General features: G+C 43.5%; 1 protein-coding gene across 1 annotated transcript in view; it reads right to left on the bottom strand.

The window, feature by feature from the left end:
- The window catches only part of LOC122789270 (metal transporter CNNM2-like), a 783,502-nt gene that overhangs the window by 189,054 nt on the left and 576,861 nt on the right, over positions 1-17,587 (bottom strand). Inside the window, exon 5 of the mRNA XM_044056573.1 lies at positions 11,216-11,278. Within this exon, the coding sequence (XP_043912508.1) occupies positions 11,216-11,278 (63 nt within the window). The remainder of the gene's footprint in view (positions 1-11,215; positions 11,279-17,587) is intronic.

Here is a 17,587-nt window from a genome sequence, read left to right on the forward strand (position 1 = left end):
CATGTTATTTCTAAACATTATGTGTGTGTATATTTTATCTGGGTCTACAACCTTATTTTGGGCTTCCAGTCTCAAAGGTTCTACCCATAGCTTGTTGGGGACTCTATCTGTTTCAGTGTGTGGACAGGCTCAACTTAAATACAAAAAATATATACTTAACCAAACGCTAGATTTAATTTGTCTCTTTCCATACACTGGAACCATCCCTCCCACCTATTCCCCTCCAAATTGCCTTGTGTAAAGGAACCTAGCAGCCTTCTGGAAAGGAACACTTCTCAGCAGCTTTTGGAGCAAATTTTCTCTGTACAGAATCAGAAATAAAAAGTTGTTTTAAATTTTCCTTGCCAAATAAATTTTACAGAGTTTGTGTTAAATAAATTCAATCTTTAGCTGCATTTCCAAAAGTGTTCGAATTACCCACTCACACTCTGCCTTGCTATGCCTAGTGAGTCCTTATAATACTACTTACATCTCAGCAACTTCTCTCTCAAGCCTCTCACTCCTCTCAGCAAGAAAGAATAGCTTAGGGAGTAATATGCATTCTTCTAGAAAGCAGGTCATATTTTAGGAAATGGTTCAAGATACCATGAGCAGTTGACAGATGTAAAAGATTTGTTTGCATGAATAAATAAAACTGTGTGTAACATTTAGTATATGTAGCCATTTTCATGTATGGATACTGAGCATCCATTTAAACATAATAATCTGAAACTGTGAGACCCACTGAAATCATATAAGGTGTAATGTATTCCATAAACCTAAAGTACATCTGGCTAGTTGCATTCTTTATAATTTAAGGTAGCTAAGGATGTAGAACAAGACAGGGTGAAAGTTTAAACCTTCTGCTGTAAAAGATATTTTTCTGTTAGTGGAGAATGGGGATTCAATATAAATAATCAAACCTACTATAACTGCAGTAGGAAACATCACAAAATAAAGCTAAAACAAAACAGGCAAAATAAAAAAGGATGATTTTCAAAAAAGATGGGTCATCTTTGATGATAAGTGGAAAGTTTCTTTCCCAAAAAGTTCCATGATCTCAAATTAGTACTGCCAGTATATGCAGCTTGTCATGAAAAGAGATATTGCCAGCCCAGCTATCTGGAATTTTGTAAATAATTATATGTCATTTGTGAATATCAACATGATTTATATAGACGTTTGACAAAGAGAGATACTGCCAGTACAGCTGTCTGGAATTTTGTAGATGGTTATATGTCATTTGTGAATGTCAACATTCTTCATGTAACATGCTTGTGTTACAACATTATTAGAACTGTATATTATGTGTATATCAAACTAGGTTTGTACAGACGTGTGTTGAAAAGGGTTTGTAAAGTACTGAGCTTAAAGATGTATCCACAGTGTACCCTGCTGGAAAAAAAAAACAGAAATGTATATACACTATTGTAATTGTTTAAATGTATATATTTTAACAGGGGAAATGAACACAGGAGGTTCATTTGTAAAACTTCAGAAAAATAATTGAAATTAAATTACTTTATGGCTGGGCCATAAAAAGATGTTATCTTTCAGTTTCAGTGCAGTAACAGACACAATGTCTGTACTAGGGAGATTTCTCTACTGTGAAATAAGTTTTGAAATGTGTAAGAAAGTAATTGTTTTATGACTTCCAGGATCTGCTTAGATCTGAGGGAAAAGCCCTTGTGTATTTTCACAGGCAGATGCTAAATGCTACCAGCTGCATCAATGGTTGTTTTTTTTTACCTGGGATAGAGTCTGGTGACAAAAAATGTCAGTCTGCAAGCTATCCCAGCAGTAATATTTTGGATATTAATTTGGGAAGTCTCTGAGAGAGATAGTATGCTGTATTTGTCTTTGACCTGACAACTCCAAGATCCACTCACCACATCTGCCTTGCTTGCTCTGACGTAAGTTATTAGGGTACAGTAATTCTCTTAGATACAGTCAGGAATATAGAAAGCTTAGCTTAGATGTTTTTCTTTATTTATTTGAGACTGTCCTGCAAGGTTGTTTTAAATATTTCCTGTGATTTTGAACTCTGATGCAACTTTAAGTATATACTAAGTATTCTCATGTTCTTTTATTATTTATTATTAAATATATTTAAGCCTTTCATTGTGGTTGATTTGTGAAGAGACATATTTATGTTCTGAGAGTACTTGCATATTTATTTGGTGACACTGTGTAGGCCATTCCTAATAGCCTTGCTCTTGGTCAAACTACCATTTGTATTGATAGTAACATTACACAATAAGATTGCACACTCTTTTTTAAGGACCTTAAAGTAGCTGATAAGAGGTGGCTGGTGGCAGTAATAACTACCTTATAGTCTGGGCAGAAGGGGGCATAGCTAGTAAACCTGTGCCAGCTTTTCCCAGGTGTGTGCGTGTGTGCGTGTGTGTGTGTGTGTGTGTGTGTGTGTGTGTGTGTGTGTGTGTGTGTGTGTGTGTAAAACAAATCTCCAAGAGTGTGTGTGTCAGCTACTTGGGCAGGGACACAAAGCACTGGTTGGACAGAGAGAGTGTTGGAGGTCCTGGCTTGGCCATTCAGCTGACATCACCACTCTATAGCTGTGCTAGTGGGGAGTCTTATTGGGGATCTGGAGAAAGAGAGAGAAACCAGCCCCGGACTGACTGTGGTCTCTGTTTGCTCTTAAGGGAAATTACACTTGATGCAGAGAGATGCATCTGGAAATACTGTGCTTGTACCTGTCATCCTCTCAATGTATGTCCCCCACTGGTGCTAGTGGCAAGGACTGAGACTCCTTGATTACTAGGCCAGTAGTGGGGAGTCGCACAGCTCAAACAGGTTCAGCTTTTCCCATTGTGAAAAAAGTCACACCATTTAAATCTATGCGCCCTGTGGAAAAAGGTAGATTACCTGCTGGGTTTGAATAAACAATTTTAAATTAAATATTTTTATAAATACAGTAGAGAGTCAATTATCTGAACGTCAATTATCTGAGCAGTCACTTATCAGAACCGGCCTTCCATAGCTTTCAGGTAGGAAAAATCATAAAGTCCGAATATGAAAACATTATACATATTCACTTGAGCATGTTTTTTGCGCTTGTAGCTACCTCATGTGTGAAAAATATTGTTTATCGTCCACTGGAATCATTGAATTGTTGAAAAATGTATTCCTGAGTGCTGCAAAAAACAAGATTTTTGATGTTTCTTTATCCGGTTCATTTATATGTTTGATTATCCGAACAGTTTGATTATCCAAACTACCCTAGGTCCCAATTAGTTTGGATAATTGACTCTACTCTAGGGAAATGTATAATATGTTAATGAGTATCACACTACATATAAATAACGTTTGTATTTTGTATTGCAAATCTGTTTAAATCATTGATTACATTTCCTTATCTTCATTAATGGGGCTATGGCAAAAAGTGGTTCAAGAAAAACTACAGACTGTTGCTGATAACTTTGTGATGTACCATTTTGGTTTGCCATAAAACTAATGTGCTAAGTGGTGCTAGCACCCTCTTCTGTCCTGAGATGAAACAAGTTGTAAAACTGCAACTTCCACTTGATTGTGATGCAGAAGATATAGGGTCTGATATGATGGAGACAGCTAGTCAGTAGTCCTGGCACATACCAGTCATTCATAATGCTGACAACTAATAAGTAATCATGTTGTACAGCAGTGTACTGAACTTTTACAGCAGTTAGTGTAATAGGTAATAACTAATAGTAAAAGCTGTAGGCAATACAAGAGCCTGCTATCGAGTGCTTTTCTGTGTACCATTCCACATGCAGTAAATCAGTGTTCCTGAGCATTTGTGTAGGCAGGATAGTAAGTAGTGAATACTAGTATTCATGTTTTTAGTTTCAGTGTATTTTGGCAGTAGTAGGCAGGTGGACAGGTAACAGCAAGAGGAAGAGGTGAATAATGAAGTGCCATTCTGTGTTACTGCTGGTGAAGTTCCATCTGATCCTGACACCACTGTAGTATACTTAAAGACAAAATAAATCTTTGGAAAATACTTTACTTAATATGAAAAAATAATCCAACAAACCAAGTTAAGAACTTACGGGGTAAAAATCATTTGCAGTATTAGTACTGCTTTGTTTTTTCATATCTGAAGTATGTAAACACACACATTTACAAATAACAAAACTGTACTCTGATACAGTAGTTTATATGACTGGTACACAGGATCATAGGAGGTTACTAGGCTAATGGCCCTGGGGCCCTCACAAGCCTAGCCAAGAGTTGATCTACAAAAAAGAAACCTCAGTCAGCACCTGTCAGCCCTGATATGAGGGACACAATAGCCATTTAAAACAGATTCAGTTATGGGGCTTGAGGGAGTCACAACAATACTGATAGTGAATCTGCAAAAGAAGAGAGAGGGGTGACTTTAGAATGTATCATGGCTCTGAGTTGTGAGCCACCAACTCTCAATGAGCTGAAAAAAGCTGACTGAAATCCATTTCCACAAAAGAAATGACTTAAGGGAGTTTGCCTGTTCTTCGTCATTGCTCAAATAAACTATTGGTGTGGTTGAAACTGGAACTAAATACAAAAATGTGAATTTTCAATATCAGATTTTCACAGTTTTTTTATAGCAGCTACTGCCAAAGTCTCATAGTTCAGCAAGTAAAACAACCCTCATGACAATGTCAGTGGATACCACAGAATACTTGTTGTAAGAGAAGGGAAACAGGCACAGTTATAGTCCAAAACAAAAGATGTTATGTAGTCCAATCTCGCCTACATTCTTACCCGTGGGTTCGGCTCCGACTCGGTCATACTTTAGTTCTAAGTCTTTCAATTGGCTGGGCTAAGACAGTATCCCATGCTGCACTGTTCCCTATCCCCAGATCTCGTTTGCCGCTTGTGTAGTAGCTCGGACGTGGTCTCACTCTTGGTTGTGTCTAAGTACTCTTTTCTTCTTTATAGCAGAGAAGATTTTGCAAAAAAAAAAAAAGCTATTTGTGTGTGTATCTTTGAACTGTATTTGTGGAAAAGTTGTTTTCTCATTTTAGCGTGTTCTTGTGGTATCCCACTAGCTGTTTCCATTTCAGTTAGAGGACCTAGTCTGTCCCCCTCGCTTACCTTGTGTGCTAACTTAACTTACCTTGGCCTAAGACCGTTTAAATTAGAGGAACTAGTCCTCCCTCTTGTCCTTGTGTTCTAGAACCATTTAAGTTAGAGGTCATTGTGGTGTACTGTCTGTTTGTTCTGTTCCCGCGCTTGTGGCTGATTGACCGTTGGTCTGGTTGTTGGGTTAGTGACTCAGTTTTGTAGTGACTATGTCTAAAGATACTAAGGAGCATAATCCCTCGGGCTTTAAGAAGTGCATGAAATGCAGTTATAAGATGTCTATCACTGATGGACACTCTGTTTGTGTGTACTGTCTGGGAGCGATTCACCTCCAGGAATCATGCAGTTTTTGTCATGCTTTTAGCCCGTGTGTTCTTCAGGACAGGAAGAACAAATTGATTTTGAAGGGACTTTTGAAACCCTCCTTCGAGGAGGGTTTGGAGAGTGCTTTCAGCTTTAAGTCTTCTCCATCAAAAGCTAAATATTCTAAGGCTAAAAAGCGACCCCCGACTCCATCAGTATCCTCTGAGCCACCGGAGAAAACAGCTAAATCTTCGATGACATCCTCGGCTCCATTGTCCTCAGGGCCGCAGGAAGTGTCAGTTTCTATGGAACCTGCTTCGGCTCCTATTTTCTTGGAGCCTATTCGGAGCCGGTCACCTAGCATTAGGCCGGTATCTCCTCCTCGCAGGTCTCCTTCAGAGAGGAGGTCTTGATCTCCATCCCTATCCTTTAAATACTCCAGGACTTTATCGGATGTGGACATTGGTAGAGTGGTGCAGAGACTTCTTCAGTCACCAGTACTGGCTAAATTGTTTTCGGCTCTGACCCAGTTGGCTCCGGAGCCGGTCCCTCTACCTACATCGATACTTCCTCCTCCGAGAGCATCTCAGCTTTTGGAGCCTGAGTGCTTGGCTCCATTTGATGTCCCTAGGTCGCTTCCGACAGCCCCACCTGGCTTATCGGTTCCGACGTCAGCTCCGACCCCTTTGGCACCATCCACGGGGTTCAGGACTCGGAATTCCTTGGTTGGACCCGAGGGGGAGGCTTCAGGACACCTCTCGGCTCCTAGTCTCCCTCTTGGTGCTTCGGTGCAGGGAAGCCTGTCTCCTGTCTCAGCTTCGGACCTGGTCCCTTCTGATCCGAGGTCTTCCATGGCTGGTCGATCTTCGGACCCGGGAGGACCAGCTTTCGAGGCCATGCGGAGCACTCTGGCCAGGTCATCAGCGGCATCATACGGTTCGGACACTCTGTCCCCTACAGCACTGGTGCAGGTCTCTGATCGCCCTCTATCTCTTGACAGCGGAGCCCCAAGGTCTCTGGGTACCCCCAGGAGTGGTCCCCATATTTCTGAGGGCCCCTCAGAGTTTTTGCCTGAGGAGCCACCCAGAAAGAGAACGTGCAAGAGGAAGCACATAGATTCCTACGATGAGTCTCTCATGTCAGACACCGACCTCGAGGAATCGGATGGGTCCCCTAAGTCATCCTCTGAGGATTTTTCTTTCTCTGACATCCTAGAGATTTTAAAGCAAAGTGGTGACTGGCCATTCAAAGCCCCCTCCGAAGAGGAGTCGGTGTTCCTGAAGGCCTTTGGTGCTCAGCCCTCCGCCTCCTGGATATCTCCACCCCTTCTAGATCTGGTTTGTCGAAGGGTGTGGGGAACCCCTAACTCTGTGGAACCAGTCCCCAGGAAACCCTGTAAATTTTTGTCTGCCCCTTTTGATAAGGAATTTCTGTCCAAGGGAGTCCCTGCGGATGCCATGGTGGTGGCAGCGGCCACCAAGAAGGAATTGGCTGAGACTTCTTCCACTGTCCATCCCCCTAAAAGGAGTCCAGGACTATGGACCTTTACGGGAAGCGTATGTTTTCTTCAGCGGCCTTTACTTTGCAGTCACTGAATTACTTATCACACTTTACACGGCTCCAGAGAGATCTCCTAGAGGAGCTTGGAGATACTCTAATGGGTAACATTTCTGAGGTGGTGACTCAGAAAGTCAACGCTCAGATGTCTACCCTCAATTCTATTGCAAACTTCTCCATGAGCCTGATCTCTCACGCAGCCAAGGGAGCAAGTAGGGCAGCAAGTTCAGGTGAGGTCCCCCTCCAGAGGCAGGGGAGGGGGTGGTTATTCAGGTAGACGCCGCCCTAGGGGCAGAGGAGCTCCTCATAACTCGGGAGATCACAATTCCTTTTGTGGTTCTCCCTACCGCCGCTCTTGATGGGAGGCCCAACTGTGCATTTCCTGAAGCAGTCGGGGGTTGTATCTCACTACACCCGGAGGCCTGGCAAAGTATCACCCAGGACCAATGGGTTCTATGAATAATTTCCGGAGGATATATCATTCCCTTCTCGTCAACTCCCCCCTCCAATCAAGAAAATCCTGGATGTTCCACCCAGTCAAAGGGATTCCGCAGCTTCAGAGGTTTCAAAGCTGCTAGAAAAAGGAGCCATCCAACATGTCCCCTCAGACCAGATCGGATTAGGGACTTACTCCTTTGGTGCCGAAAAGGACAGGGGACCTGAGACCCATTTTGGATTTCAGCCGATTGAACACCCATGTGCAAAAGTCCAAGTTCCGAATGGTCACGTTGCAATCTATTCTGTCGTTGTTGGGAAAAGAAGTGTGTATGTGCTCCATCGACCTCAAGGATGTTTACTACCACAAAAAGATGGACAGGTCATCCAGAAGTCACCTACGCTTCTGGCTGGGAGCCAGTCACTTTCAGTTTCGAGCCCTGCCCTTTGGTTTCACCACAGCCCCCATGGTGTTTACCAAATGCATGGCAGTGGTGACTGCTCACTTGAGATGTCAGGGATTCCAAGTGTTTCCATACCTGGATGACTGGCTCCTTACTGCCACCACCAGGCATCTGCTACTTCAGACCAGAGACGCCACTATCAACCTATGTCAACAGTTGGGCATCACCTTGAACTGTGAAAAATCTGCCTTGTTGCCCTCGCAGCGTGTCACCTTTATAGGCGCTGAATTAGGCACAGTGCTCATGCGGGCGTTTCTACCACAGGAAAGAATTAGAATCTTACAACAACAGATTTACGCCTTGCTCCTTCTGAGGAGAGTGAAGGCAAGATTGGTTCTCCAATTGTTGGGGACGATGGCTGCTACGATTATGTTAGTCCCCCTGGCAAGGTTACATATGAGGCTCCTTCAGTGGTTACTCTTCGCCCAGTGATCTCTTCAACGTCTTCCACTTTCTCACCCTATTCTTCTCACAGACAGGTGCAGACAGGATCTCAGTTGGTGGCTTCACACCGACAACCTGAATGTGGGAAAACCCCTCATTCCTTCGCCTCTGGTTGCCACAGTGATCACAGATGCCTCCCAGATGGGGTGGGGGGGCATTATCTAGGCAGGACAGTCCAAAGCACATGGCAAGAGCACGAGATGCATCTGCATATCAATGTCCTGGAGATGAGAGCAGTGCTACTAGCATTGCAAGCACTTCAGAGCTTCCTTCCTCTTGGGACTATTGCAATCCACTCAGACAATATATCGGTGGTGGCAGTGGGCAGTGTCTTCCCAACGTTTTCTGGTAGCAATGCACATTCTGGGGAAGTCCATTGTGATCGCAGCCAGGCTAAGCAGAGCTATTCTGATGCCTCAAGAGTGGTCCCTGAACTGTCAAGTTGCGGAGCAGATTTTCCGCAGGTGGGGGTGGGGTCAGCCTTGCTGCAACCTTTTTGCCAGCCCCCTCAATGCCAAATGCAGCAGCTACTTCACCCTTATCCCCCCTCAGGGGGAGTCACCCAGGGATGCTCTAGTCCACGATTGGCCCTCCGGTCTACTATATTCCTTCCCTCCGGTTCCTTTGCTGTCAAAGGTTATTCAGAAAGCCCAATCCTTGGGAAGCAAAATGATTCTGATTGCTCAACACTGGCCTCATCAAATTTGGTTCCCCTTTCTCCATCCCTATCTCATGGACGCTCCTTGGATTCTGGACCCACAACCGGACTTACTGACTCACATGTCAGGGCAGCTCCATCCCTCTCTTTGGATCCTCCAGTTGGCAGCGTGGCTACTCCACTTCCGTCATTAGTTAGGCTTCACCATTTTTCGCCGGATGTGGTTCATATTCTATCTTCCTCTCATAACCTTTCGACCAGGAAGATTTATTACAGCAAATGGAAGAGATTTTCCTTCTGGGCACATGCCAAACTGATTGACCCTTACACAGCTCCAATCTCATCAGTATTGGAGTTCCTTTCCATGCTTTTCAACCAGGGATCAGCTGCCGCAACCATTAAAGTCCAGTTGGCGGCGATTTCTACCTTTCACGTCGCAGACGAACCTAGTCTAATAGCACATAGACTCTGTAAGGCTTTCCTGAAAGGCACTTTGTTGCTTCGTCCTCCTGTCTCTGAACCTGTTATGCCTTGGGACTTAAACTTTGTTCTACAGGGTCTTACTTCATCCCCCTTTGAGCCTGCAGCCACTTGTGATTTAAAATTCTTAACTTGGAAGACTGTCTTTTTGGTAGCCATCATATCAGCCAGACGTGTTTCGGAGCTTTAAGCTTTATATATTAAACCGCCTTATTTGATTTTTCATAAGGACAGGGTTTCTCTCAGACCAAATCCTTCCTTTCTTCCCAAAGTAGCGTCAGTTAGTAGCCTTAACCAATCCATTGAATTACCAGTGTTTTTTCCTCAGTTCTCGAACAAGGCAGAATTCAAATTTCATCAGTTGGATGTGCACAGACAATTACGATTTTATTTGCACAGAACGAAGGACCTCAGAAAATCTGATCAGTTGCTTGTTTCATTTTCGGAAAACAGAATTGGGTCTCCTGTTTCCAAAGTCAAGTTGTCTAGGTGGATTTCCAGTTGTATTTCTTTCATTTATACTTCAGGGGGAAGAGATTTACCATTCCGAGTGAAGGCTCACTCTACCAGGTCTGTATCTATGTCTACAGCTTTTCAGGCCAGATTGTCTATGGATGAAATTTGTGCTGCGGCTACTTGGGCATCTCCTCACACCTTTGTTACTCATTACAAGTTAGATGTGGTATCTAGAGGCAGGTCTTCCTTTGGTTCCACAGTGCTCAGGAGTATTTTCCACTGAGCCTCCCAGGATTTAGGTGCTGGGGACGCTGTCCAACGGGTAAGAATGTAGGAGAGATTGGACTATATAACATCAAGAAGTTATGTACTCACCATAACGTTCGATGTATGTAGTCCATCTCACCTCACATTCTTACTTACCCCCCCCACCTTCCCCCATCCTGGAGGAGCTAGAGGTTAGGCCTGGTTTCAGAGTTCCCTTCATTCTTGGTTTGTTCTTCCTTCCTTAGGTGTTGTTATGCATGGAGAGTGAGTGCTGGTGCTCGCAGCAAACTAGATCTGGGGATAGAGAGCAGTGCAGCATAGGATACCATCTTAGCCCAGCCAATTGAAAGACTTTGAGCTAAAGTATGGCCGAGTCGGAGCCGACATTCGGCTCCGAACTCACGGGTAAGAATGTGAGGCGAGATGGACTACATACATCGAACGTTGTGGTGAATACATAACTTCTTGTTTTGTGTATATGTGTATTTCTAAGAAAAATCAGTTATTTCTGGTTCAGTATTTGGTCAGTCATTCTGCATGGATGGTCTTATGTACAAGTATGGCTCATTGTTGCAAATTGCTTTACAGAGAAACAGACTGGTGAACTCTGTAATTTTAACACATCACCACTGGCTTATTTTTCTGTGTTGGGACAGGCCCTACCCATCCTCATATGCTGAGACACCTGCACACTTTACCCTTATAAAACCAATTCCAAGCTTATCTAGCCTTGACACAAGTTAAAACAGTGTGATAGGTCCTCTGTTTGATGAAATGGGTGTGCTGGTTTGAGTTTATTAAAAAGTGCATAATGAACATAAATGAAAAGCCTATAGGCAATGCAGTTACCAAATACAGAATGTATAAATACTGTTTGCAACTAATTGCCTGTTATTTACAAAATAGACTAATTTAAGGTGGTCCGACAGTGAACAGAATTCCATTATAAAATATGAAAAAATAAATCTTTATAAGGCACAACACTCAGAAGTACATTAACATGATACACACAACTTTTGTTTTCAAAAAGTCAAAATAAAATAGGAAAATAAAGACATGACATGGTTTGAAAACTGATACTAATTATTTTGGAAACATGCAGCTTTACCTGGGGAACCTGCTAATGATTCAGCTCTGCTGACAGCAAAGGTGCGAGACAAGGACAGAGGAACTAGAGGACAAGACAAAGAAAACAGTACATAAAAAGAAGCAGGCAAGGGGCAGATCTGTAGCAAAAGACAGAAGAAATGATTGCATGATACACACAATACTGAAGAGCTAGAAATCTAGTAATTTCTTCTTAACAGCTTCAAGATGAAACCAATAATTACAGAGTTAAGCAAGTATCAGAAAAAATGCTGTGGGGTACTAAAACATGCATCTTTGTAGAATATTTGATGTTCAACATTAGATCACTGTTACAGTAGCCTAAACTGTATGGATTGTATCTTGCCAAGGATGTGACCGATGGCCAGCTTTCAAAGCTTCAGCGCACCTTCCATCCTAACTCGTGTGGGACTATAGGAGAGCTGCATAAAAGCAATGGTTAGCGCATCAGAAGCTTTGGCGTTTTAAACCATGCTTATAAAGTGTTTATGTTTATACTAGCTAAATGAATGAAGAAGGTGTTGCCAAGTTAATAGATCTGGATCATTTTGGTTTTCTGGAGGGGAGGCAGACATTTCACATGAAAAGAACAGTGGTAATCCAGAGGGAAGCAGAATGTAAGAAAGTACTGCTGCTGTTATTGGTGGGTCTTTATGCAGAGAAAATATTCAGCAGAGTAACCTGTGGTTTTATGAGATGGGCAATGGAAGCATTTGCATTCACTGATTCAATAGTAAGGTTAATTAGGTGGATATATGAAGGATCAGAAGGAGGAATTAAAAAGGGAGCGTTCCTCTCTGATAAGTTGTGTCTGAACAGAAGAACCAGGCAGGGGTGTCCTCTTTTCCATTTGTTAGGCATTAGCGGACCGGAGTTCTGCGTGGCGACCCCTAACTGGGAAATGCCAAAAGAAAGTTGCTTTATTTTTAATGCCATTGGCAAAGAAAAATGGACTTAGAAATTCAAGGAAATAATTGGTATGGCAATTGAGAGAAGTTTGCTGTATTTGCAGATGATATTATTGTGTTCCTGATAAATCCAGAAAAGGACATCTCAGTGTTGTGAAACATATTGAGACAGTTTTCTGTTTTTTGGGGTATAAAATTAATGAAGATAAAACAAAGGTTGGAGCTGTAAATTGCGTACCCACACACAAATTGGTTCAGCAATACCCATATTTATGGTGGCAAGATCAGATGAAATATTATGAGTACGGATTTAAAAAAAATTATGGCAGCTAAAGGATATATGGAAACAAACTAAAAAAAAGATAATACAGAAACTGGAAGCTCTTGTTTATGGTTATGGATAGTAAGACATAAGCATTGAAAATGTTTTTAGTCCCTTTAGTTTTATGTACAGGTGAGGTGTATATCAATCTGGGGAGAGGTTGTGGACAATAATGTAGAGCTGAAGGAATTTATCTGGAAGGGGAATATGGCAAGAGTTAAGTGGTACAAGTTGATCCTTCAAACAGTACAAGATGGTTTAGGATTACCTGATTTGAAGAGACATTTTTAAAGCTACACATTTAAGGCTTACATACATAACACAAGCAGAAGGCTATAATTTAAAGTGGAAAGGGATGATGATGAAGCAGGGGGAAAATTCAAGAAACAAGAGAGTGGAATTTTGGATGCAGATCCTTAAGGAGAATAATAACCATACAGAATATTATATTCATAAAGTAGCAGAAAGTATTTTAAGAACTAAGCCAATAAGAGAATGGATAAAAGGAGATATTTTGTCAAGAGGGATGACTGTCATACCTCCCAACTGTCCATATTTTTGCCTTATATTTTTCATCTATTTCTCATAAAGTTGTGGTTTTCTGGAAAGTCACTGGCAAATCATCAAGGACCGAAGTCCAAAAATAAAGGCAGACAATTCAGTTTCAGATTTCATGCCCTTCAGAACATTCATGCTTATGCAATACCATTTGTTCTATCAACTTTCTAAGTTTGTAAAACGCAATATTTAAAAAGTGTCCCTATTTTTGGGCCTTTGTTCCCCCATTATTTGTGGCTTTGTCCAGATCACTTGCTCTAAGAGGTTGAGAGGTAGGATGACTTTAAGAAGGGTTACAGAGAAAAGGCAAGAGGGGTTGGAATTTACTGGAGAACACTGGCAAAGGAACCAAGGTATTGGGAGGAAATAACTAAAGAGGAAAATGTAATAGAATGGGATGAGGTCAAAAAGTCATTTGGACTGCAGGCTAGAGACTGCCTTCCCTACCAGGGATTGATATCAAAGTATAGGCAAAGAGAAAGGGTTAGGGGAATCCTAAGTGAAAGACCTGCTGTTATAGAGATTTTAGTAAAAGAGGATAATTAATAGGGCATATAAGATATTGTGCAATAATTATAATTAATTGGAGGGGGTTATAAAAGATTGGGAAAAGAGATTGGACAAGCAGTTTACAAGGGAACAGTGGGAAGGCATATGTAAGGCTGCCATGTATAGAACAAAATCCAGAAAGTTTAAGATTTTTGCTTGGAAGTGTTTGCATAAGAATTTTTATTACCTCAAGGAGACTTCACATAATTTTTCCTCACTTAGATGTCAAATGTTGGAGGTGTGATGGGGAAGAAAGTGGTAACTGGGAACATATATTTTAGGAGTGTAATAAATTGGCAGATTTTAAAAATTATGTATAGGGTACTCTGTCGGAAATATTGGGTGAGCAAATGGTGTAACTAAGTAAATGATTCTTCTGAGCTAGGATACAGGATCCAAACTGCCTAGACATAGTAAGGCCTTGTTAAGTTTAATTCTGCTGCCAAACAATTACTAGAAAATGGAAATCAAAGATTAAACCATCTGTATTTAAAGTACTGACTATTGTAACAGAGAAAAAAAGAACTGGATGTGGGATCTATAGAAAAAGAGGAGAAAATTGCATAGAAATAAATGGAAATTGTAGGAACAATACATAGAGAATAATGTTCAGAAGAAGGAGTGAGGTTTAAGGGAAGACTGGAATTAGGCATTTTATGTAATGTTGGACTGATGATATTTATAAAAAAAACGTGATGTATAATGTATGTAACTGGAAACATGTTAACATAGGTTTATATTAATGCATGTTTGTCTTGTCTTAAGTGATAATAAAGGTGTTTAAAAAAAGAGCTTCAGAGCTTTCTTGTCACCAAAGTATCTTCCTTTGCTGGAGTTGTGGAACTGATGGATGGCAAGCGATCCTTCAGGGATGGGCAGATAAGTACCTTTTGAGGAAAACCTTTCACTACATTTTTCTGAGGAAAAAAATGCCTTTTCCTGTGATATTTTTAGATTATGCAAGAAAATGCAAATTTTATGGCGTAATCATGTCATGTAAAAGAATTTTTTGCATGGGGGACGTATATGTGAAAAAACTTAAAAAAAATATATTTGCTGTATTTTTTTTCCCCTACATGTTTAACTGCAATACTTAATGTTAAGTTGTCAATCTCGCCTTCATTCTTGCTGGATGGGTTCGGAGCCGATCCTCGGCTCCGACTCGGCACTTGCTTTAGCTTGAGAACTCCTTTTACCAGCTCGAGGCAACCCTATATCCCATGATGCAAGGCGGAACTACCCCAGATCTCGTTTGCCGCTTAGCGAAAGAGGTCTCCTTTGCCAGCTGAGGTAAGTTGAATTTGTCAAAGAAAGCTTAGTCAGGGATTTATTTCTCCCTTATTCCCCTTTTTATAGTGTGTAGTGTTTCTACAGCCCACCTTATTTCCCTTATAGTTAAAAAGTTTTAAATTCTTTTTATATTTGTAAAAGAGTTTTAAGTTAGGCCTACACCCCATTGCTTAATCCCTACCTGTGTGTCTGTGTGTTGGGGGATTAATTGTGTGATTGTTGGGGTGTGTGTGACTTTCTTCCTCTAGGACTATGTCTAAGGAAGGCAAGGTCTCAGGCTTCAAGAAGTGTGACTCGTGCTGTCAGAAAATGTCTCTGACAGACGGTCACACTTCTTGTGTTTACTGCCTGGGGCCTTTGCACCTGCAGGACTCCTGTGCTTTGTGTCACTCTTTTAGCCAGAGAGTCCTGCAGGAAAGGAGGAATAAATTGATCCTCTGTGGCTTACTTAAGCCAGAAGGTTCTCCCTCTAAAACAGGGTCCAGTAAACCTTCTAAGCCTCCGAAGGTTCAGGCTACAGTATCTAAGCCTCCTCCGGTGGCTCCGGCTCCGGCTGGAGCCGATCTTTCTGCTTCGAAAGTAGTGGGTTCGGCACCGATTGGTTCCGACACCCGATCTACTGTGGCCTTGTCGGCTCCGGCTGGAGCCGACACCTTATCCAGCATCGGAGCCGAGAAACCTTCGGCTCCATCTGGAATTCAGGGGACTTCGGCTCCGATGACTTTGTCCCGAAAGAGATCTCGGTCCCCTTCGTTGGAGAGTATCCACTCGGCTCCGGGGTCTCCTCTTTTGTCGGAGCGGAGCCATCGGAGCCGATCTTCGAGATCTTCCAGGCTGTCTGACCACGACTTAGAGAGGGTGGTAAGCAGGCTGTTAAAGTCGCAGGCACTGGCCCAAATGCTCCATAGCCCGTCTCAGCAAACTTCGGCTATTGCTTCACCCCTTGAACTTCCTCCTCCGACTCCCCACCAGAGTTCGGGCCGGAGCTTCTCGGGACAGCGACTGTTTCGGCGCCGGAGCCGATACATCCTTCGGCTCCGTCGTCTTCGATCTCCTCCTTGAGACCTTCCTTGGAGGGATCCGGTCGTCGAGTTTCCCTGGTCGGTTCCGAGGGGGCTAGTGGCATCGGACCCTTGTCCGACCCCGCTCTCCCTCTCGGGCTTCGCTTTGGTAAGCTCGGCACCGACATCGCCTCGGAGCCTTCCCTCTCAGTGGAGCCGGAATTCCTGTGTCTTGAACGGGATATTCCGGTCTCCCGGGAGGGAGCCTTTGAGGTGATGAGGAGTGTCCTGGCTCCTGAGCCAGGTCAACGGTCCATCCCTCTAGCTCCTCCCTCTTGGTGCCTGTAGACACCTCTTGCCAGCCTCTTGCTCTCAGGCCCAGGGATCCATCGCCCCAGGTTTCCCCATTGGGAATTTCCTCCTCTTCCAAGTTTCTCCTGATCCTGCAGGTGAACCCCTCGGAAGAGGACGTGTAAGAGGAAACACACAGACTCCCTGAGTCTACTACATCTGATACCGACTTAGATGAGTCGGAGGGTTCCCACGATCCCCTCTGAGGATGTCTCCTTTTCAGACATCCTTGAGCTCCTCAAACAGAGGGGAATTGGCCATCCATTGATCCCTCCGAGGATGAGTCGGTATACCTGGAGGCTTTTGGATCCCGACCCTCCACCTCCTGGGTGTCTCCGCCTCTCGACCCACTTATGCAGGTAGTGGCTCGAAAGGCGTGGGCAGCTCCAGATTCTGTGGAACCTGTCCCCAGGAGACCATCCAAGTTTATTACGGCCCCTACGGACAAACAGTTTCTTTCCAAGGGCATCTCTGTGGATGCTATGGTGGTGGCGGCGGCCACTAAGAAGGAACTTGCGGATCCTTCAGCACCTGTCCATCCTCCTAACAAGGATTCTAGGACCATGGACAGGTATGGAAAGCGGATGTTTTCTTCAGCGACCTTTGCTATGCGTTCGCTGAACTACCTTTGTCACTTCACCAGGCTTCAAGGAGATATTCTCAAGGAACTAGGTGAAGTGGTCCAGGATCCTTCTGCTGCTGGGGCTCAAGAAAAGATTGCCTCACAGCTAGCAATCCTGAATTCCTTATCCAACTCCTCCATGCGGCTCATATCCTATGCGGCCGATGGAGCGAGTAGGGCCGCAGGCACAGGAGTGGCTCTTAGACGTCAAGCCTGGATGCGGCTTTGTAATTTTGCGGACCCCTTTAAGGCGTCCTTCACCAATACCCCCTTTGATGGTTCGGCTTTGTTCGGACCTCAGGTGAAGGATACCTTGACCAGGTGTGAGCAGGACGGTAAAACTCTTTCTGCCGTTGGAGTCCATTTTTCCACCCCTTCCAGACCATATCCCAAGGGTCAGAAGGGAGGGAAGATGTGGTTCCGCAAAGCCCAAGGAGCTACACCGGACACACGTGGTCAGTTTACCCCCAGAGGCAGAGGGGGTAACAATAATAGATGCCGCCCTAGAGGCAGGGGGGGTCCTCAGAACCAGGGCAACAGGGAGTCTCTTCCTGAGAAGCCCTTTCAGCACCCCTGAGGTGTTGCCCGACTGTCCACCCTTGGAGGCAGTCGGGGGAAGGATTTTGCTGTACCCAGTAGCCTGGCATTCCCTCTCACAAGATATGTGGGTACATTCGATCATATCCGAGGGTTACAAAATCCCCTTCGAAAGGTATCCCATACCTCAACAATCCCTTCCAGACATCTCACCCGGTCAAAGGGATTTGGCAGA

Source organism: Protopterus annectens, chromosome 14.part0, assembly GCF_019279795.1.
Source record: "Protopterus annectens isolate FY-2018-M chromosome 14.part0, PAN1.0, whole genome shotgun sequence".
In the NCBI taxonomy this organism is placed as follows: Eukaryota; Metazoa; Chordata; order Ceratodontiformes; family Protopteridae; genus Protopterus; species Protopterus annectens.